We start from the raw sequence: 21,926 nt of genomic DNA, 5'->3' as shown, positions 1-21,926 counted from the left end.
GAGTGAGCAAAACATGAAAAAAAAAATCATCAATTTCCATCTTGGAAGAAGCGTGAAGTTTATTTTTTTAGAAAAGTACTTCAGTGACAGGAATTCCTATAAAAAAGATGAAAATTTCTTGGCATAATGACATCCTGAAAACCTACACAGCTTCCCCTCCTTGCTAGCTAAATTTGGAACACACAAAATATACTTCCCATACAGAACCCTTCCGTACTTGAAAACAGTTAATTCACATTCTGATAAAGAGCAAAGATAAGTGCTTTATTATGAGAACTGTTCAAGTAAAATTTCAGTGTGCACCAGTGAAAGTGAAGAAAGATTTGCATCAATTTGTTTTTGAATGAACACTCACTTAAAAAGGGACTACACAGCTTTTTTTTTCTTTTTTCCAAACGCCACCGTTTGCTAAGGCAAAAATACATTTCATTTTAGAACAGAACTGTTACAGAAGAAAGCTATGTCACAGTACGGTACAGAATGCGAAGGCCATCCCGGTGTGGACGCCACCCTGGAGTGGCACATCTCCTACAGCAGCACTGTCTAACGCAGTTAGAATCACAGGCTTATCACAGCTTTACTTCGCTTTCAACTGACAAAATTTGGAACACACTTTCTATTTGTCAGGAGTGTGCAGATGGGGCCCTGTATGTTGGCATTACAGTAATTATAACATTTAAATAACATTGCACAGTCAACCTCCAAGGCTAATTCATTATAAAATAACAAGTATTAAAATGTACCATTACTAGTGGTTTTACATCATTAAATATATCACTAATTATGAAAGAAGAGTAGGCAAATGCCCAATTACAAAGCTGCACATTATAGGCGCAACGATGCAGAATAAATATAGGAGACCGGGCAACATATTTAAAACATATTTTGTTACATGGGAACAAAACTGAACAACCCTGTAAGCATAAATCAGTAATATACAGTTACAAACAGTGTGTTTTGCCCACAAGTCTCTTGAGTACTTACAGATATTATAGCGGTGGGAGGATGAAGAGTGTGGGTGGAGAGCGAGGCAAGTGTTCCCGATGCCAGTTAATTCCTGAGGTGGCATTATTTCTAACTGACACACTGACCAACACTAACAGGATGAGCTTGTGCTATGAAACGGTTCCAATATTTCTGCAGTTAATCTGTAGTCTTCTAGAGGCAGCAGATCTAAGTGACAGTTGCCGGTGTTCATAGCCAGATGGGGTATGGATTCTTTTTCATTTTGTTGCTACAATTAGCAGTGGGTCAGGAAACGCTTCAAAGTTCAAAGGAAACTGGGTCAGATTTAACCTTCCGCCTAGTACTTCTTACTTAGCTCGAGGCAAGCTAGTATTTATCCTCATGGACTTTATTAAAAAACTCTAAGTGCCAACACTGTAAACATCTTGCATCTTCTCAACTAAACCTTGTTGGACAACAAGGATAAGCGCAAAGATAAGCAGGAATATAATAAAGCTGATCTAGTTACCAGCTTCCAGTTTAAAATTAAATATGATTTAAAAATAATTTTTAAAAGTCCATGCTTCAATTGGAAAGACAATTTTTGTGCACTTTTAATTTTGGACACAATTTTCAAAATTGCATGATGGAGGTAAGAATTTTAAAAACCCACTAAAATGTCAATAACAGGGAATAACATTTCAACTTAAAGCATCAAAGGTACATGTATGTGCAGAAATCTAGACAACTATACAAGTTTTTAAGCAATCGTGTTTTATTATACAACTCTATGAACAGAAAATGAACAGAAAGACACAGTATACTTACCTGTACATGTGAACCTACTTTTTACGCTACAGATATTCATTATAGTTCATACGCACTTTTAATTTTGCAGTTCATAACTATGTATAACCTTATTGCATTACGGGTAGATTCTACATGGGGAGAGTCACAGGTGGACCACATGAGGCATTAACCAGTATATTCAAAAGACTGTACCTCCTATCTGGATGTGTCTTCCCTGATCCTGTAAATGTGGATTTCTTTACAGCTTAAGCTCATTTGCTATTTTGGATGCAATGTTCTTAAAGGCAATAGATGTCCCAGATATTCGCTTGAAGCGGACCCCATTAAGTGACAGCCGGGGCAACTTGCAGACTTCCATCTCCCACTGCACAAGGCTGTCCTGTCTAGCATCTCCATGGACACAGAAAAGCAAAAACCTCTCTTTCTGTTCATAATCACAGTTATTTGCATCTAACACTTTTCGGATTTCTCTCATCATGTCATTAGGGTCCATAGAACTAGTGGTCTTCATACTCCACGTGAACCGCAAAGAACGCGGCTTGGAATCTTTGCCCTCTTCCTTGTCTCTTTCTTTTGGTTCCCCTGATGTACTTCTGGAAGAAGAGGGTAAAGGGAAAGAATGAAAACAAAAATTGCATTAGCGAAGAAACCAAAACATAGAATATCTAAGTGGTCACAACTACCTGCCTCCTGAAACTACCCAATTAGCAAACTACCTTTAGAGCCACAGACTTGTTGTCTTGCTGTTATTAAAAACAGATCCCAAGACGGCATCTTTTTTTTTTTTGCCTATTACATTCTGCAATCTGAAACAGTCTACTTTCTTAAATCTGTAGTTCAAAGTGAAGAATTGAATGCTTTTTTCACTTCCTTTCACATTTTTTTCTGTTCAAGTTTACAAAAACTTGATTCTACGTTTTCTGCATATATATGTATGTACATACATACAAGTAATATCACTAATATTCTAATATTCTGCTTGTAAACATATATGTTTAAAACACAAGGAAAATATTCTTTTCCCCTTTTTGGTAGGAGGAATGACTGCAAAGGTCACGGAAATGAGTTTTATCTGCTAATGTTGAGAATGGATGTTGTACTGCAAACATACAGAGGCTTCCAATCATACAAGACTGTTCCGTATCATCCAGGTTACTAACGACATCTCTAAACAGTCTAGAAGGCCCCACATGACCTACATTCCAACTTTTACTTCCACCCCTTCATTACTTATCACTTCCTTCCCTGCTCACAGTTAAAGGGCCATGGTGGTGTACACACTCTTCTTGGACACTCAGGGTGCAGTCTTGCTCAGGGCTTTTACACAGGCAGTTCCCTCCGCCAAGAACACCCTCCCCTCAGATGGCTGCATTGCTAGCCCTCTCACACTTCACATCTCTGCTTTTTCTCCACCCTCTCTACTGTACACTGACTCCAAAGTCCAATGCTCGCATGGTCAGCCCTTCTCACCTTGCTTTAAGTTTTATCTATGGCACTTATTATATTCTAACAGATTTGTTAGCACATTTATCAGACTTATTATCCTTTACCTGAATCTACTGTAAGATTATAAACTCTAGGAGGGCAAGGAATCTATTTTATTTACTGACACATTGTAAGCAGATGATTAACATATATTAGTTAAAGAAATCTGCTCATTAAATTTTGCTTATATAGGTAGCTCACCCACCAATAATAAATACCCAGAAAACCTATATCAAATGATCACAGGAAAGTAAAATTAATGCATTACTCATGACACAGAGTACCTTGAAATTAAATTTATTAAGCAATTGTTCAAATAGTTAAATATTATAGTTTTAAATTATCAACATATATCTGGGCTTAAAGAAATAAGCATGTGAGGGTACTTCAGAAAGCTCACAGAAAAATGGAATTAAAAGATAAGTTTGTTTTGGTGCAAAAAGCTGAAGTCTGTGCATGGATTTCCCATAATCCATATTTCCTGAAGACTCTTCATATACATGGATTTCAAAATTTCTGAGTCAAAATAAACTTACCTTTTAATTCCATTTACTACAAAAATTTCATAGTTCTCTCACATAACTCAAAATCTACATAAACATTTTATATCAAAATATGCATTTTCTATTAATATACTATAATGTATATTCCTGTACATACTTATAAATGTACAATTTTATATAAGTTGTCCCCGTATTTCTAAGTATCTGAGCCTACAGAGCTTTGCAAACCATGCATGCTAGCAAAAATAAGGAAAGGAATTGGTAGACAAAAGAAATTTTCAAAAATGATTAAACAGAAATGAATTTATTTCACTGCTTCCTCTTTTTGCTCTGTTTATGTTAAGCATTGCATCCCAGGTCTCTTCAGGTCACTTCTCAGGGTCACACACACTCCTGAGAACGGGATCAGCATGCTGGGGCTAGAAGCGATCTGAGAGATCACCTGATGAAGCATCCATTTTAAGAACAGAGCAGATGCCTGAAAATTTAGTTTTAAAAAGTCATAGAGATAATGAGTTGAAAAAGAGAAGACTAGAAATCAAAGGTTTTATTCCAAACTCTAGTTTTCCTTCTATTTCACCTTAAGATAGGAGGCAGGTTTGTTTGTCTGTAAGTCTCTCACATACATAACTAAGGATAAAGTTAACGCTGACTCTATCAGAACAATAGTTCATATATTTACTGAGCAAACTTTACTAAGTGTAGGAACCATCTGGAGAACCTAACAGGGATTACTGACTTACTTATCCCTCACAGCAGTCCTACAGAGTGGTCAGGAAGAGGAGCACAGACACAAGGAGCTGAAGTAGTTTTCTTAGGGTCCCACAGGGAGGAAGGTGGGGAACACAGTTCCAACACCCACACTCTGGCTCACCAGCTCCTGCTTTGCTCCTAACAACTGCAGCACACGGTCTCTCTGAGGGGGCAGAATTACATTACGACTGGTTTGCTTCTGCTTCACTTGTAAAACAGGTATTTTCCACACGATTGTTCTGAGGATTAAAGGAACAGCAAATACCTTGCAGACAGCAGGTATTCAATAAACCTTTGTTCCAACACACAAAAGGAAACCAAACGCAACCACAAACAAACAAAAGGGAATGTGCAAAGTGCTTTGTCAACATTTATAAAAGATCAGTTATTAAATTCTTACAATGTTAATAAAAGTATGCAGTCATAAAAAGGATAAAGATGGGTGCAGAATAACTGCAATATTGGGGGCCACTTGTGTCATTTAAGGGAAATTTTAGTGGAAACACAGGGTGACAAGCAAGGAGGAGGCTTGAATGCAGAAGTAAATAAGGAAAGGGCTAAGGGCTAAAAGCAAAAGTCCTCCATGTTTATGTCAGATGAAAAAGAAAGTGCAAAACACTTGTCTCACCTCCCTATGGGTCACTACCACAGTGACCTAAGTAACTAACACTATAAAAACACATTTCACTTACTGTGACTAAACAGAGTATAATTTGTAACTACTTATAAATAACACATAGCTTGTAAAAAATTATAGTTTGCAAGCAAATATAGTTTGTAAAAGCACATAGTTTCAGTTTCTAAAAATAATCAGATGCATCATAGTTTTTCCAAAGTTCATCTTATTTCATATTTTAAATAATTTTAAGAAGTACAAATTAAGAGTCTATGTTCTGCAAGTCAGATATAGTTCCTGAATGAAACCAGGTGCTTGTCATAATGTGGAACAACTTGATAGTTCTGAGATTCAGACAGTATCCCTCAGGGTTTGCGAACACTCAAAATAATTGAATACCTTTGTTTCTTAACATTTCTCATTCAAGAGCTACCAGCCTTGTAATATGGACCAGCCTGAGTAGCACCTGCAACCCCACCCCTTCAGCCATGTTGAATCAGAAACCCGGGTGTGAGAGCGAGAATGTTCTCATGAGTTCCTCTGTCATTCTGTTTCAGCTCCAGTTTGAGATCCACTTGACGAATGAATACTCAACTACTACTGAATCTAAAATGCACTCACACACGCGTGAAGTGTGATAGCAAAGTTTTAAAATGTGTTCTAACACTGAATGCTCGGCTAAAATACTTTAATACCATCAGATCTCTAGCCCTGTGACATTTGTGCTGTGTGACACAGACTAATTTCAATTATATCACTTTAGTGAGAGAAAGATTAGCAAACTTCGGTTAGTCACTCTGCTATGATATTTTTATGAAACAGAACAGCTTGTCTTTACCACGTATATATATCAAAATAATGTTTGAAAAACATTAAAACTCCAAGTTGACTAGCTATCATTAGAAAAACCCACCCCAACAAAAAATTTTAAAATATACACACTATCTATTTATTAGTTGTATTCATGATTAAGTGCTACAAGTATTTCGAAAGCATGTCTCCATACACAGGGGCCTAGCAGCGAAGTGTCACTAGTGGCTCCTCACCTTGAGGTGTCGGTTCTGCCACTGGCTTCGCCTTCACTTGGATCCCTCAAAACAAAGTGAAGGTTGAGATTTAATGATAAAGATGAAAATATATCAAGAAAACCTATGTCTAAAATGATTTTAAAATTAGCTGTTGAGCACACTTGCACCATGACAGTTATCTACTACGAGGCAGCCTAATGCTGTTTTCCATTTCATCAGCAGCACATGGAGCCATCATTTATTGAGCGTCTACTGGGTATGAAAACATACCCGGTGAAAAGTTAAATTTTTTAAACATGATCTTCCAGTCATGACATTAAAGCTGTAATTTAACTTTTGGTTTAGTTTAGTTCAATGTAAGTTAAAATATTCAATAATGATCAACAACAAGATTCAACTTCATATTTATTACATGTAATTCTAGTAGTCGCTCAATTTAGAAAACATATAAAATGAATCTTTTAGTTTAAACTAAAAGCTCAACACAGCTGTTTTTCAAAATTAAGTACCAATTTTTAAAGAAGCAATTAATACATTTCAGAAGTTATCATGCAATGATAAGATATCAGAGCAAATCAACAGCCTATCAAAGTTGGTGAGTCTAAAAACATAGAATCAGTCTTATATAAAAACATTGATCTTACCTGGGCATCCACCTGTGAAATAAAATCAGGAAAACACCACTAATTGCAACTGTGTTTAATGTCATCACATTTGAAGTCTACCATTACTTTAAACACTTTACAATTAATATCTTCATAAGAGTATCAAGTAACAAATCAATTAAAATATATTCAGAGATAGTTTTGAGAGAGTGAAATACTAGAGAATCACCAATTTGAACCTTAAGTTAGTGCTGTCTTAAGCATTCTTTGAGTATTTATTTTATTTTTATATAAAAGAATACAACTAAAGAAAAACTGGATCCATTTATCTATACCCCAAATTAATAAAAACATATCCATACCCCAAGTACTAAAACATGAAATGATTATTAAAAATATGAGTGGTTCATCCCTGTCAGGGTATTCAACTAAAGGGTTTTAATTAAGAAACATAGATTTTTAAAAGTCTATTTTATTTCACTTTTATTTATTTGAAAGGCAGAGGAAGAGAGAGACAGGGAGAAAGCACAAAACCTTCCATATGCTAGTTCATTGCTGAAATGCCTACAACAGATGGAGCTGAGTAAGGCTGGGTCAGGAGCCAAGAACAATCTGGTTCTCCCATATAGTGGCAGAGAACCAACCCTTTGAGTCATTGCTGCCTTGTAGGGTGTACGATAGTGGGGAGCTGGAAACAGAAGTGGGACCAGAACTGAAACCCAGGCACTCTGATACTGGATGAAGACATTCCAAGAAGCATTATAACACCTAACCTAAACACCCACTGCTACACAAAAACATATTTGGTAGAAAAACACTTTTCCTATCTGAATTATAAAAGAGCATCAAACATACTCTAACATCCAATGGGGTTTTTTAAATTTTTAAAATTTAATAATTGTCATTTTTCATTGAGTAATAAAATAAAAATGCAAGTTATCAATACAAATATGTTTATTACAGTACACTGAAATAAAACATTTCTGAGCAGGTCCAATTTTAGTTCCTTGTGGACACACTGACAGAGAGGGACGTCCACCAAACCCAGCAAGGAAACTAGTAACGCCCTTGCTCCTGGAGCTTAGGTAGAATTCCTTTGACAGGAAGAGATGGCTCACTAGACTTTTCTGCCCATTTCTATTTTGCCTTATCACTCGCTGTAAGCAGATACCTATTCCATTACTGAGAAATCTTAATTGTTGGGTGTGCAACATCCCTTAGATCTATTGCTATAATGAATTCAGACAGTAACCATACCCCAATCCTATCTATCTGGCTGCCAGTGGGAACGCCGACAGACAGAATTTCTGTTTCTTGGCAATTGTCTAACCCATGATGTGCATTCAAGAAGCTATGTGACAGGCAGACGGGACATGTAAGCGACAGGTGAGTCTCTTGCAGCATATTTCAGCATAACCTGGTTCTCCAAAAGCTAAAACATATGTTACATATAGTGGTATCTACACTGGGCCTAGATACAGGTCATCCCCTGAGACGGGATGTACAGAGGCCATGAGCCACAGATGTTCTGGGGCAGAGGATTCTAGGTAGAAGAAGAGCAGTACATTTCCCATGTCTGGTGTGCTTGGTATGCTCAAGGACAACCAGGTGCATGTGTGGCAGCTGAGTGGGAGAACAGGTGAAAGCAGAACTGGCAGTCAGAGTACACGGGGCCTAGACAGGCCACTGGGAGCGCTTTGGGTTGGGGTTTGAGCAATATGAAAGGAAGAGGTAAAGGAATGCCATGATCAGAATCACATTCCTCAAAATAGAATCATAGAACAAGGTTGGACACTAGGCGATATAGTAAGAGGTCAGACTAACAGCAGCTTACATTATGGAGGCAATGGTAGGAATGCCAGAAGCAGTTATCTTCTAGAAATTTTGTGAAACTGGAGCCAATACAACTTACTAATAGATTTGATGTGTGGTATATGGAAAAGAGGTAGCAAGGATAACTCCAAGGCCATGGTCTGAGTACCTTATCTGTTCCTAAAATGGTGAAAAAGGAGGGAGGAAACGGTTTGGGAAGATGACCTGGAGTTGAATTTTGGAAATGTTTTGTCTGTCTGACTTTATTACTCATACAGGTGGAAAGGCCGAGTAGGAAGTGGTTCAGAGGAGAGATTTGGGCTAAGATACACATTGGGAGTTGTGAATGCAAGATAGAATTTAATATCATGAGTTTCCATGAGGTCACCAGCAGAGTAAGATAGATCAGAGAAGAGAATGTGTCCAAGACTGTAGCCTGGGGCATCCTGACGTCAGAGGTTGGGGGAAGGTGGGGAATGTACAAAGACCCAGAAAAGAAGCCTGAGAAGGAATAGTTGATGACACAGGAAAAAAAAAAAAAAACAGAGCAAAACAGAGCCAAGCAAGGAAAGTGTTCTGTGTGAACTACTGCAAGATAAGTTGCTTTCAGGAAAGCAGGTGGCAGTTCTGTGTCACACACTGCTGAACCAACAGCACTGGTAGAATGTCTAGTACTTGCTAAATGGTTATATGGCAATCCCTTATCCGAAACTCCCAACAGGCACTTCTTAATACAACATTCTGATCCCTGAATTCTTCTCTTAAAAATTTGTTCAAGTATTTGTTTGAGAAGCAAAGTGAGAGTGAAAGAGAAAAGGAAAGAGAGAAACCAGCACATTTTCATTTATTGATTCACTCCCAAAATGCCTGTAGCATCTGGAACTGAACAGGAGCTAAAAGTCAGGATTGCATTCCAATTATCAAACATGGAAGGCAGGACCAAGTTGATGGGATCATCACCGTAGCCTTCCAGAGTCCTGCACTTGAGCAGTCGGAGCCAGCCATTCCACAACATGGGATATGGGTATCTTAACTGCTACCCTAAGCCATCTACCCACTCCCTGCTTCCTGACTTCCGGTTCAGAGTATGCTTTAATATGTTTCCTCCAAAATCTTAGAATTTAACTTATTATTGCATGAGTAAGACAGGTATTTAATGTTTAATGTATAACTAGTAATTTAGCATTAAATTCAAAATCGACCTTTCTTCACTTAAAAATATATCCTGACTTGACAAGAAAATACTGGCTTTAAAAAACAGCCTCGAGCCCAGAGCAGTGGCCTAGCAGCTAAAGTCCTCACCTTGAAAGCACCGGGATCCCAGATGGGCGCAGGTTCTAACCCTGGCAACTCCACTTTCCATCTAGTTCCCTGCTTGTGGCCTGGGAAAGCAGCTGAGGACAGCCCAAAGCCTTGGGACCCTGCACCCGTGTGGGAGACCTGGAAGAAGTTCCTGACTCCTGGCTTCGGATCGGCATAGCATCGGCCATTGTGGTCACTTGGGGAGTGAATCATTGGACAGAAGATCTTCCTCTCTGTCTCTCCTCCTCTATGTATATCTGACTTTATAATAAAAATAATAAATAAATCTTTAAAAAACCAGCCTCAAATAGTCAAATTCTATAAGCAGCGCTTGCTCATGGTCTGCCTAGTGCCCTGCAAATGGTCAGCTAACATTACCACCTAACTTTCATGTCATGTCTGCTGGTGAGCTCCTAAGACTTTCTCTGTTAGACTGTGGTGCTGCAAGCTAATTGTCAAAAGGGTCCAAGACCATTGGCTGATATGGTCAGAAACTGAAGTAGTCTTTGGGGAATTAAAGTTATAAAATTCAGCTGTGAGATCCTAACAAAACTGTGTTAATAAAACTCCATGAGAAAGCCACAGACTCAAGCTGTTTCCCTTGTTTTGCCTATCTAGTCATTGCAATCCTAGGAATATTAATAACATGTTTAACTAATATTCCTTAAAGCAAATGCAATCATTTCTTGCTCATCAATTAAGAATGATAGGATACAGAGCCTTAACTTCCTCCTTAGGTAGAAGCAATCGGGCCTTCTTCTAGGCTCATAGCATGTTGCCCCCATTTAACGTTTAGTCTGCAGTCTGCTGTCAGGACCAGTTGTTCACATGGCAATTTCCACCAGACTGTAGCAATCTAGGGGGTACAAATCCTGTCTTGTTCATCTTCATCTGCTGCTCTGTACCCAACACATGGCCTTGTTTGACACAGGGCCTAAATTACAGACATTCAGCGGGCATGGTAATATGTCAATTTTATACCAGCCTGACTTTATTCAACTGCTTGTGGAATTGAGGTGCAATATCCATACATGGACTGTTTTATTAGAAGCTTATTATACATGTGTCCACTTTGTGTTAATAGTTTTAATGTTAAGATAATAGACTAGCATGTATGCTTGCCATATAATAAAGAAATAAGGTAAACTACATAAGTTATTTATGAACAATTTATAAGTATTTTAAGATATCATTTGAAGGGCACACATAAGATCACTTTTAATTCCTTCTTCTAAATCAAGGTTTTTAAACATAGGTAGGTATCCCTTATTTGGGACAAAAAGTGTTTCAGAGAGTTTTCAAGTCTTAAATGCTCCAATATTTGAATTTTTGAGAACCATGTTGACATTCAAAAACTTTCAGATTCAGAGGATTTGAGATTTTGGATTTTTGGATTAGAGATGCTAAACCCAAATAGTTAATCATTTTGTTAAAACATACTTTTGATGTCAAGTTTTTGTTCTTTCCATTCTGTTTTAAAAAATTAAACATTCTTATTTTGAATTTTTAAAAAAATTTCTCTCTTAAGGAAAGAATTTTATATCTTCCTGGATTTTGTATAAAAGGGGAAGCTCTAATGAAAGATCACAAAACTACTTCAAGAAACAGTGGAACGCAAAATCAAGCTGTCTTTAGAGTCCTTAGGAGGAACAATACCCATTAGTTCATCGGTACTGACCTGCGAACGAATTTGGACGTGATTTTGCTGATTATACCAGTGGATGTTCCCCTTCTGGCATGTGAAAATGCACCCGTTTCGTGGGACGGGGAAGCAGGTGGCCCATTGTAAGCAGCACTGCGTCGCTCCCGGAGCTGCTCGCCGTGGAAAGTACTCCTGCTGGAGCTCCCTCGGGGGAAACGGGTCCTGTCTGGGGTGGCAGCACTGATACTGTGAGCAGATGGGGAGGCAGCAGGCACTCTCTGGGTAGTACTGCTGGGACAAATTAAGATATATTATTCAAGATAATGATGGGGAAAGCTTTCACTCAGACTGAAAACTCTTAAAAAAAAAAAAACCTGGCCATAGTTACTTCATTTAGCTTCTCTTATTTGTTCACATTGGAAAGGTAAGAGTTGTGCTGATTGTATTTTTCACGTAACAGTAGAGGAACAGAATTCCAGTTTGAAACAAAATGCCTTTTGTAAAAACATAGTCATTAAAAAGTCACTGAAACGTGGACATAAAGACAAATAATTTTAGGAGTGCCAGATGGGTATTGTATAATATATTCTTTTGCTATTCTTCTAAGCCACACAGTAATGTGAAACACGTCTTTTAACTATTTATCAAAATGACTCTGAATAGCTGTTGTTTTTCATTTCTATTTTAGGCCTCAGTAATAGCATAATACTACACGGTACTGACAATGTAATTAAGAAACACCACTGTCATAAGGAGTTAAAATATTCAGATGTCCTCATTTTGACGAATCCTAAATCAGACATACTATAAAATTAGTCACGTGATTTTTCACTTCAACAGGCAGAGTTCATCTGCTTCACTGGTACAAAAACCAAAGTCCAGTGTCATTAAGAAGCAACTGGCAGGGGCCAAGATGTCTCAACTCCTAATCTAGTATTATTTGTGTGTTTATCTCATAATATACTCAATTTACCTAAATGGTAAGTTAGACATTCATTTATTTACGGGTGAAATTAAGATAAAATTCTTCTAGAAAACTCCTTTGGAAAATGATCAGTTATAGGCAACACTGTGCACATGGCCAAAGTACACAGAAAGAGGGCGCTACAATTCAGCTTCTCCTTTGTCCTCATCAGTGAATCTCTTCAGAAAGCTCTTATTGTGATGGTGACCCACATATTTTCATTCGCTGCTATGTTTCTCAAGGCTATTAACAAATAAACTGCATCCAGTACATTACCCAGGCCGGTAGGCTTCAGAACCGTCTTTAATTGTTGGCAGTGTGACTTTAATCGGATGGCCAGAAGTGGACATGGACTTCTGGTGGCGGGGTCGTGCTGAGGCCGCAGCAGACGCCACAGTAGAGCCTGCAGAAGATATGCTACTGGCAGACATCTCCGTAAGGCTTGTGGCGTGAGACAGTTGAGCAGACCATTGAAATGTAGAAAAGAAACATTACAATTTACTAAAATTCAAGAATTTAATTTTCAAAGATTTAAACTAACATCTTTCTTGACTGAAATACTTGGAAGAACTAGTACTGTTATTGTCTGTTGAAACAATTTTTTTTAAATGCTTTATTTGCCTACTTGAAAGGCAGAGCGAGAGAGAAAGAAAGGGATAGACAGAAAGAGAGATGGAAAGACAAGAGAGTGGGCTCTCATCTGCAGGTTCACTCCGGAAATGCTGCAACAGTGAGGGTTGGGCTAGGCCAACCAAGCAACCAGGAACTCCATCAGTCTTATCATTTGGATTGCAGGGACCCAAACTCTTGGGTCATCACGTGCTGCCTTCCCAGGAGCATCAGCAAGGAGCTGAATCAGAAGCAGAGCAGCTGTAGTTTGAGCTGGTACTATGACGGAGTGATGCTGGTGTTGCACGCAGCAGCTTAATCTAGTGTGTCACAATGCCAGCCCCCGAAACTACATTCTTATTAAAGGTATGCTGGATAAATCTATCACCATGGAAAAGCTCTCACACATCTGCTCTATACTTGTGACTCTCAGAAGATATGAAGTTATTTTTGTGAACGTGTGAGTTTCAAGTAGACTGAAGACATTTTTCACTTCCTCCTAAAATCAAAGATTTGTGATACGTCACTGTGTTCACTATTAGTCATATAGTAAGAATTCATAATTATACTAAAAACAGCATCCCTGGAAACATCAGCGAAACACCTGACTCATATCATGAAGCAGTAAGTGAACAGTTACAGATCAGAATTTAATACAGGGAAAATAAGTCAGAAATCACTTATTGACTCTCTTTCTAACCTTAGAGGATGTTACATCCAAGGAGGGTAAACTTACCACTGTATGCCTTCCATAACACTGACATTTCATGCTACTGACTGACTGGCAACACGCTGGTCTGTGTACTCTACCGAAATGGCTGGAACTAATTTCACAAGTTCCGAGAGTCAGCGCCATGTTCTCTTGTACTAGCTTGTGGAGTAGTACTTAAAATGCATGACATAAAGTTACTTTTTTTTTTTTTAAAAATAACAACAACAACAAAAAAGATTCGTAAAATACTTTAAGAACTGGACCAGCTGAGATGGTTACATTTCTTCAAAGAAAAGAAAAGAAAGGTTCTAATTACTTGGATTCTTTGATGATTTGGTAAAAGAGGGAAAGGAAGGAAGAAAGAAGTAGCCTAAGAGGTAAGATTCAAGTTACAACAATCGGATTAAGATTTTGGTTATAGGGGAATAGTCACCATGAGATTCTACTCAGAAATGTGCAAGTGAAGGGATTCCCTTTCTATTTCCTCTAAGTATGTTCCCATTCTTCCCTCCTGGTAGAGAATGGCAGGTGTCTTAGATGGTTGGCTGCAGTTTTAACCACTGTGTACTTTCTTTTCCTTTGATCCAGCACTCTGGCAAGCAGCCTGATGCCAGCAGTGAAGGTAGGAATACTGGGCACGCGGGCATTTACCTGCTGTCTTTGCCGTTCTGCAATGCTGTGTACCGATCTGTGGTCCTTTCACAGACATAGGTGTTCCTTCTGGCCATGCTGCCTCCAGAATACACATTGCTCTTTAAAAAGGAAAAAAAAAATTTTTTTAAATCCCAACTATATTCAGGGAAAGATAAAGCAATGCTTTTATTCTGCTAATAATTTTGAAAAAGATTTGTAATTTTGATTGGAATGTTATTTGAACAAGATCCTCTCTCATACAAACATTTATATTTTAGGAGTAAAAAAATGTGTTAGCTTGCTTTCCCATAGCAGCGTCTAGCATTCACCTGATGTAAGAAGAGCACCAGGTTTTTACGATTTAGTATTATTTTTTTTAATTGGAAAGGTGGATATACAGAGAGGAGGAGAGACAGAGAGAAAGATCCTCCGTCCGACGATTCACTCCCCAATCGATTGCAACAGCCGGTACTGCACCGACCGAAGTCAGGAGCCCAGATCCCTGTCGGGGTCTCCCACGCGGGTGCAGGGTCCCAAGGCTTTGGGCTGTCCTCGACTGCCTCCCCAGGCCACAAGCAGGGAGCTGGATGCGAAGCGGGGCCGCTGGGATCAGAACTGGCGGCCACATGGGATCCTGGCACATTCAAGGCGAGGACTTTAATCACTACGCTATCACGCCGTGCCCGAGCACCAGATTTTTATTTGCTCCCTTCTTGTGAGCAGGTGGGAAAGGGGCAGAGTAAGTCAGCTCTACAGTAAGCATCATCATGAGCAGGATCCTGTGGCATTGAGGAGAGATGGCAGGTGTGCCCAGAAGCCTATAGAGGGCTGCCCTCCATTTTTGACCTGTTTCGGATCCTTCCCCACCAGCCAAGGGGACCATTATAGAGACTGAAGCTCCATGGTCAAAGGCATGCCCTGCAGAGCACACCAATGGAAGTGTGGGCACTGTTTCTCTGAAAAAGTTCCTCTAGTAATGTCAAGTTTTAGCTGGGATGTAGACCAAGCCCAAGGAACTTTGGACAAAGGAGAAAGAATAAGCAAAAGAGGGGCAGAGAAATGGGTGACTCTCTTACTACACACACAGCCTTGACTTGTAAGCACTTTGAAACACTCAAAACACTTAAAAATAAAACTTTCATGAAGACTCGGACAAACAAATTGTGAAATCACTCTACAGTTACTCACACTTGGAATGGTTGAAGACTTCTTCCGCTCTGGCCCCACAAGAGGGCTGGTGGTCATCTCACTTTTGGATCCCACGGTTGTGCTACCAAGTTTACGAGCCACATCTTTGTCCCACTCTTCTTTCTGTTCACTTTCCACGCTGTTGGCCTGGGGCCTTTTGGTATAGGACACAGCAGGAGGAATGGATGGACCAGCTATATTTTTTAAAAATAGCACAATTAGCTAAAAGTCAACTCATGTATTTCCTTCTCACAAACAAGAACTCCATGTTAAAATTAGCTATGTGTGCATGTTTTAGGATGTGAACTAAGATGAAACTGATTACAAGGCTCAGGGCAGTGTCATTCAATAACATAAAGGTGTGAGAACTGGATGACACAAGCACACACAGATGTGAGTGTGTAACGCTTAAAACACACAAGGTTGGGTGACCCAGTCTGTCTTTTCACTTATTTGACTGTCCCCCCACCGTGGTCACTAAAACGGCGCTGCTTCTGGTTTGCTGAGATGCTCCGCTGGACTTTCAGGTGAGCAGGGGACTGAAGAGTGCTGTTGTTCAGGTCACTGCTGGGCCTGGATCTCTGACACAAATTCCCACTGGACAACGACTCACCGCCTTCAAACTGTAAGAACAAAGACCAGAAACATGGCTCTATAAATGGTACAGCCTCTGGAGCTTTCTACACAACTTAGAGCTTGACAAGGAGCAGTAAGAATTAAAACACTCTGGCTTTGATATAGAATTTTGGGTTGCTAAGCAGAGAGGTGACAGACAGGTGATAGGAGGTGCTTTACGAGTACTGGAAATCCTCTACACAAACTTCATGTTTAGTTGAATGTCAAGAAATAGTTACCAATTATTGGATGGTCATTATATATGAAGCACTACCTTAAGCTCTTTAAGTGTTATTTTGTTTAATCACTACAATAAACTTCTGATGTCTTAATCTATACACTATGGAAGGAAAAACACATATACATATAACATATATATATATTTATTATATTTTGCTTGTTTGTTTTGTTTTCTCTGCACTTATAAAACAGAACTTGGTTTATTGATTCTGTCAGGAAATTGCATCTACTTAGATCTATGTAAACTACAACTTCAGACATCAACTCCTCTTTGTTGCCAGCAAACTTCTGACTGAATCACTGGCATGAGAACAGAAAATCTAACTGATGATACTAAGGGCAAACACACTAAAAACACTAATGAAGATACTTCTATGGCTAACAGTCGACACAAAGCCGAGTCAGAGCTTCCCAAGTATAAATCCATTTACTTTTCTTAATGACCTCAGAGGTGAGGACTATAAACATTCCCATTTTACACATAAGGAAACTGTGGTGCAATTGCCTAAGTCATATATTTACACATCTTACAACCTCCTGGGTGGGTCTGGCCGTACCTGTGGTAGGTGTGCAACCTCCAGTGAGCTTGCAGAGTACCCAGTGCATTCCCCCAAGCACAGCACAGGACACACAGCCGACTGCTATCTCCCCTCCAGACTGAGGTTCCTTGAGAGCAGAGGCTTTCCTTCCTTCTAGTCACAGTACTTAGTAATTTCCAGGACAGAGCTAAGTCCAATAAATGTCAGGCAGGATGCTTTATTCTTAGCTACTATGTAAGTGTAAATAACTTCAGTCCTCTCTATAAAATTTCTACTGTTAACTTCTAATTTCCACAAAGCCTCAATTCTTTGCACTCTTTTATTGACTTTCAAAACTCTTTATGTTGGCCTTCCCACAAGATTGTTGACTTTCTTTGGGTCACCATTTGTACAGCTATTTTCATACTCTATCTCCTTGTTATAAACCTCTCCTGGTCGCAAGGATTCCTCTTTGAATGTGGCAAAGCAATCTAACACTCTACAGGGCAGAGTACCACAAAACAACCTTTCCCTGGATTCCCATCAATATAAATCCTTTAAGACACACATTTTGTTTTAAATGCTTTCCTTGCATTGGTTCAGCTATTGTCTTTTCTGCACACAAGGACAACCATATTACTTCTGGTTACTCGGAAAGCACAGGTTATGCACTACACAATCTTGCAGGACACCACTCTCATGTCTCTTGGAGCTCAGCAAGGTGTATACTTGCCCTTTTATAAAGTCTCTCTTATTAGCCAGAAATCAAAGTCAAAATTCAGTAAGAAATAACAATGTTACAGCCTTTACATTATTTCATATTTATTAACATTATATCCCTATCATTTAGTTCAATAAATAATTTACATTAACTTGAAAAGAGAAAAACTTACTTCAGGTGGTTTTCTACCTAGAAGAATGTAAGTAGCCATAACTTCATCATATTTCTGATTTATTAAGGCATCATTTATTTCATCTCGTGCAAAACCCATGGTGACCATAACATCTAAGGAGAAAAAAAGCAGTTTCTGAAAAATGGTTTTATTAAAGTAAACAAATCAATAAATATGCCTAAGTTTGCCAGTATCAGGTATGAAAACTAAGTCCTGAAAAAATACACAGAACAAAGTCATTTATAAAAATTTCTAGATATCAACCTATCGATACTAGTCGCAGAATTTTTTAGTATATGTGCTGCCGAAGCAAGCACAAGTCACAGAATTTTTTAATGTAGTGATTATCTACAAGAAGGATTATAAGCATATTATGTGTCCACCCAATTTTTCATTCCTGGGCCGACTTTCTTTCTCAAATGCAGACAGTCTACAGTACACAAATCCCCCCTCTCTTTGTCAACATATCCTCAGTTACTCCTAGTTTCTTCTCTCAACAATTTCTACTTTCTGATCCACAGCATATTGATTCTTTTTTGGAAGGATCAAATTTCCTAAGTCATTCTTCTAATCAGGTGCCTGATACTTTAAAATGCTTTTCCACACTGTCTGCTCTCGAGCCAGACAGCGGTCTAGTGTAGATGACTCATTGTAAATTGCTGAGAGCTTTTAGTACAAAAGAGAAAGCCAGTTGAAGAGTGAGTGCTGACTGGCCATGGGCAGTGGCAGCATGAGAGGAAAAGACTGTCAGACTGCCAGATCTTGCTAAGAGCAGAAAAAAGCAAGTCAAGTGTTCAACTCATTCACTTTGTTGCCTCTCAAGTTTGGTGAGAAGAAATGCTACATGTATTGACATTTATCAGTGTGATCAGTATGGTAGTTTTATCAGTCAATTCTTCCATGAGGGATGGAGGAAAAATAAGGTTTATCTATATATTTTTTAATAACAATGCTGGCAACATTTTGGACCATGGTGTATATATAAGGACAGACTAATAAAGAAAATGTTTATGTTGATTGTCTATTAGGTTATAATGCAGGTATTTTTCAAATAATATTTTCATACATATTTGAATTTTATTTTGTTTATCAGAAAAGGAGAAAGAAGCAAAGAGGGTGGGAGACAGAGACAGATGCAGTGACAGAAAGAGAGATGGATTTTGCATGCTGGTCTATTTTCCCAATGTCTGCGACAGTTAAGGCTGGGCCAGGCCAAAGCTAAGAGCAAAGAACTTAACATGAATCTCCCACGCAAATGTCAGCCATTGAAGTACTTGAAATTGTATCTCATGCCTCCCAGAGTGTGCAACAGCAAAAATTAAAACTGATAAAAGAGCTGAGATGCAAACCCACTACTCCAATAGGAGATTTAGACTCCCAAGTAGCATCTTGACCACATGTCCACCTTCCTATTCATACTTTAAAACAAGATTTGGTAGGCTGTATGACTCCAAAACGTAGTTTACAACGTTCAATACTTCAGCAATGTCTATATACTCACCTATTCTCTTTGTGTCATTGAAATCTGGTTCAGGCTCAGTATATGGCTTTAGTTCTTCTTCCTCATGACCAACATTCATCCATCGATCTTTCATTATTTGCTAGGAAACAACATTATGCTTGGTCTATCAGAATATTCAGTCATCTATTTCAGCAAAAGTTAAACTTCTTGATTCACACACCAATGATCATGTGATATATTCAACTTACAGTGACAGTTCATAGTTTGATTAGTGAATCAACAAAAGGGGCAGGACTTTGGTATACACATACGGTGTCTAATGACAAGTGGGATGATTACCCCATATGCTCATCAGGTTACTTATTCAAAGTAGCCTTCTTTGCATATTCCTTCCAAAAGAGTATTTTCAAACTTGAAGGTTTTAACATAACAATCTCTTAATTTTCAAGTTTCTTATTCTCACATTCAGATCAATGAAGTGAGTGTAATCTTCTAGTTTTCTATTGCATTTTAAAGTTACCATCACTAAAATATTAGGAAAGAAGAGATGAGGAATGGAAATTAGGGTTAGTCAACAGATAGCACAGAGAAAATGAGGAATAAGGGTAGTTAAAATTTATACCTACTGTTAGCAATTAGCTAAGATTTAGGGTGCAAATGAGTTCATGTGGGTTATCAGAGTTAGATTTAAATGGAGGCTGTGAAATGGTCAGTACTGGACTGTTTAAAACACAACCTAGTGGGGCCAAACAGCAGAAAATATCTGTAAAACATGTACTGGGTTAGGGAGTAATATGCACAATTCATCAAAAACTCCTACAAGTCCAAAACTCAATTTTAACAATGGGCCAAGGAGTTGACTAGGTTTGTCTCCAGAAAAAATAAACAAATGGTAAAGAAGCACAGGAAAAGACGCTCAACATCAGCAATTGTCATGGAAACTAAAAAGCACACTGGGGGGGGCCCAGCACGGTAGCCGAGTAGCTGAAGTCCTGGCCTTGCACACTTCAGGATTCCATGTGGGCCCAGTTCCTGTCTAGGCGGCCCCACTTTCCATCCAGCTCCCTGCTGGTCTGGGAAAGTAGTCGAGGACGGCCCAAGGCCTGCCTGTGCCTGCGTGGGAGACTCAGAGGAGGCTCCGGGCTCCTGGCTTTGGATCGATGCAGCTCTGACCTTCATGGTCATGTGGGGAGTGAATCAGTTGATGGAAGATCTTCCTCTCTGTATATCTGACTTTCCAATAAAAATAAATCTTAAAAAAAAAAAAAGCGCACACTGGGATATCAACTCACATCTGATGAAACAACCACTATGAAAACAAGGAAGGTGGTGAAATATGTGGCATTACAAAATGGTGCCGTTGTTATGGAAAATAGTATGAAGGGTTCCCCTCCCCTCCAAATCAACAGAACTGCCATATAATCCAGTAATTTCTACTCTGCGTACTGATTCGAAGAAAATGAACATATCGAAAAGATATTTTTATTCCTGCTCACAGCAACATTACAAATAGCAAAGATGGGACAGCAACCTAAATGCTTACTAGCAGAGGAAGTGATAAAAACATGTATTCTACACATGCTGTGGAATATTATTCAGACTCAAAAACTGATCGTATGATGAACCTTGAGGGCACTATGCTGAGTAAAATAAAAGGCAGCCACAAAAAGACTAGTGATACATGATTCTATTTGTACGAGGTACCTAAAGTAGTCACTTTATAGAAGCATAAAGTTACTAGGGTTTGGGCAGTTACTAGGGGTTGAGAAGAAGGGAATTGGGGGAACAAATGAGTTCAGGCTTTAGTCATGTGAAATAAAAAGGTTCTAGCAATCTGTGCTTGGAACAAAGCCACCATAACAGAAGCTCAAGATTGTTAAGAGGATAAATGTGTTATATGTTATGTTTTAACCAGTAAAAAAGAGAAAGGGCAACACAGAGGGTTTATATATATTATGTTATAGATATATAACATATATTATCATCAGTCAGTGGGAAATTGGAGCTGGGGCAAGATGAGGATCTAAGGATATAATTATTATATCTATGATGAAAAAGCAGAATGTTAGTAAAGAAAAGTATATGTGAATAACTATATTAATTTAGATACATTATGGACTTTTTATCACTACAGAGTTCATATCCATCCTAGGTCCCGACACATTGATTTTCTCTTCATGTGCTGTCAAGCACATTCTCCATTTCTAAACTTTATTTGCCAATATTCTACTATTTAGAAAAAAATATTTATTTTATATGTTAAATATCTATAACATATTATATATAATTATAATAACATTTAGAAAAATGCATGAGTGAACTTTTATAAGGCTAACTGTTCATCTCCACAGGTACCTTCCCCTCACTTACTGTTATTAACCCAAAGTGAATAATTAGAAGAATGCCAAAGCTCAAAACACCGAAATCTATGAAAAGATCAATGTGCTAGGTGGAAGAGTTTTCCTTAACATGTCAGTCACACTGTATATATTAAAATAAAAATTTGTGGGCAATTCTCATATGTTTTAAAAATATGATTATACAGACATGTAACTCCTAAAAAGATTACCACTAACTCAATTGTTATTATC

General features: G+C 38.5%; 1 protein-coding gene across 3 annotated transcripts in view; it reads right to left on the bottom strand.

The window, feature by feature from the left end:
* Positions 1–243: 243 nt before the first annotated feature.
* Positions 244–21,926, bottom strand: part of MARK1 (microtubule affinity regulating kinase 1) — a 124,704-nt gene continuing 103,021 nt past the window's right edge. Inside the window, exons 10-18 of one of the 3 annotated variants that reach the window (XM_040985319.1) lie at positions 19,375–19,474; positions 17,874–17,986; positions 16,077–16,230; positions 15,608–15,801; positions 14,438–14,538; positions 12,742–12,906; positions 11,538–11,792; positions 6,159–6,203; positions 244–2,348 (exon numbers count right to left, since the gene is read on the bottom strand). In XM_040985319.1, the coding sequence (XP_040841253.1) occupies positions 1,994–2,348; positions 6,159–6,203; positions 11,538–11,792; positions 12,742–12,906; positions 14,438–14,538; positions 15,608–15,801; positions 16,077–16,230; positions 17,874–17,986; positions 19,375–19,474 (1,482 nt within the window). In that variant the 3' untranslated portion in view covers positions 244–1,993. The remainder of the gene's footprint in view (positions 2,349–6,158; positions 6,204–11,537; positions 11,793–12,741; positions 12,907–14,437; positions 14,539–15,607; positions 15,802–16,076; positions 16,231–17,873; positions 17,987–19,374; positions 19,475–21,926) is intronic. The other 2 variants (XM_040985320.1, XM_040985321.1) reach the window with 2 other exon arrangements.

Source organism: Ochotona curzoniae, unplaced genomic scaffold (assembly GCF_017591425.1).
Source record: "Ochotona curzoniae isolate NIBS_2020 unplaced genomic scaffold, NIBS_Ocur_1.0 contig_430, whole genome shotgun sequence".
In the NCBI taxonomy this organism is placed as follows: Eukaryota; Metazoa; Chordata; class Mammalia; order Lagomorpha; family Ochotonidae; genus Ochotona; species Ochotona curzoniae.
Note: the sequence above shows the minus strand (reverse complement) of the source record. Positions and strands in the feature narration are given on the sequence as shown.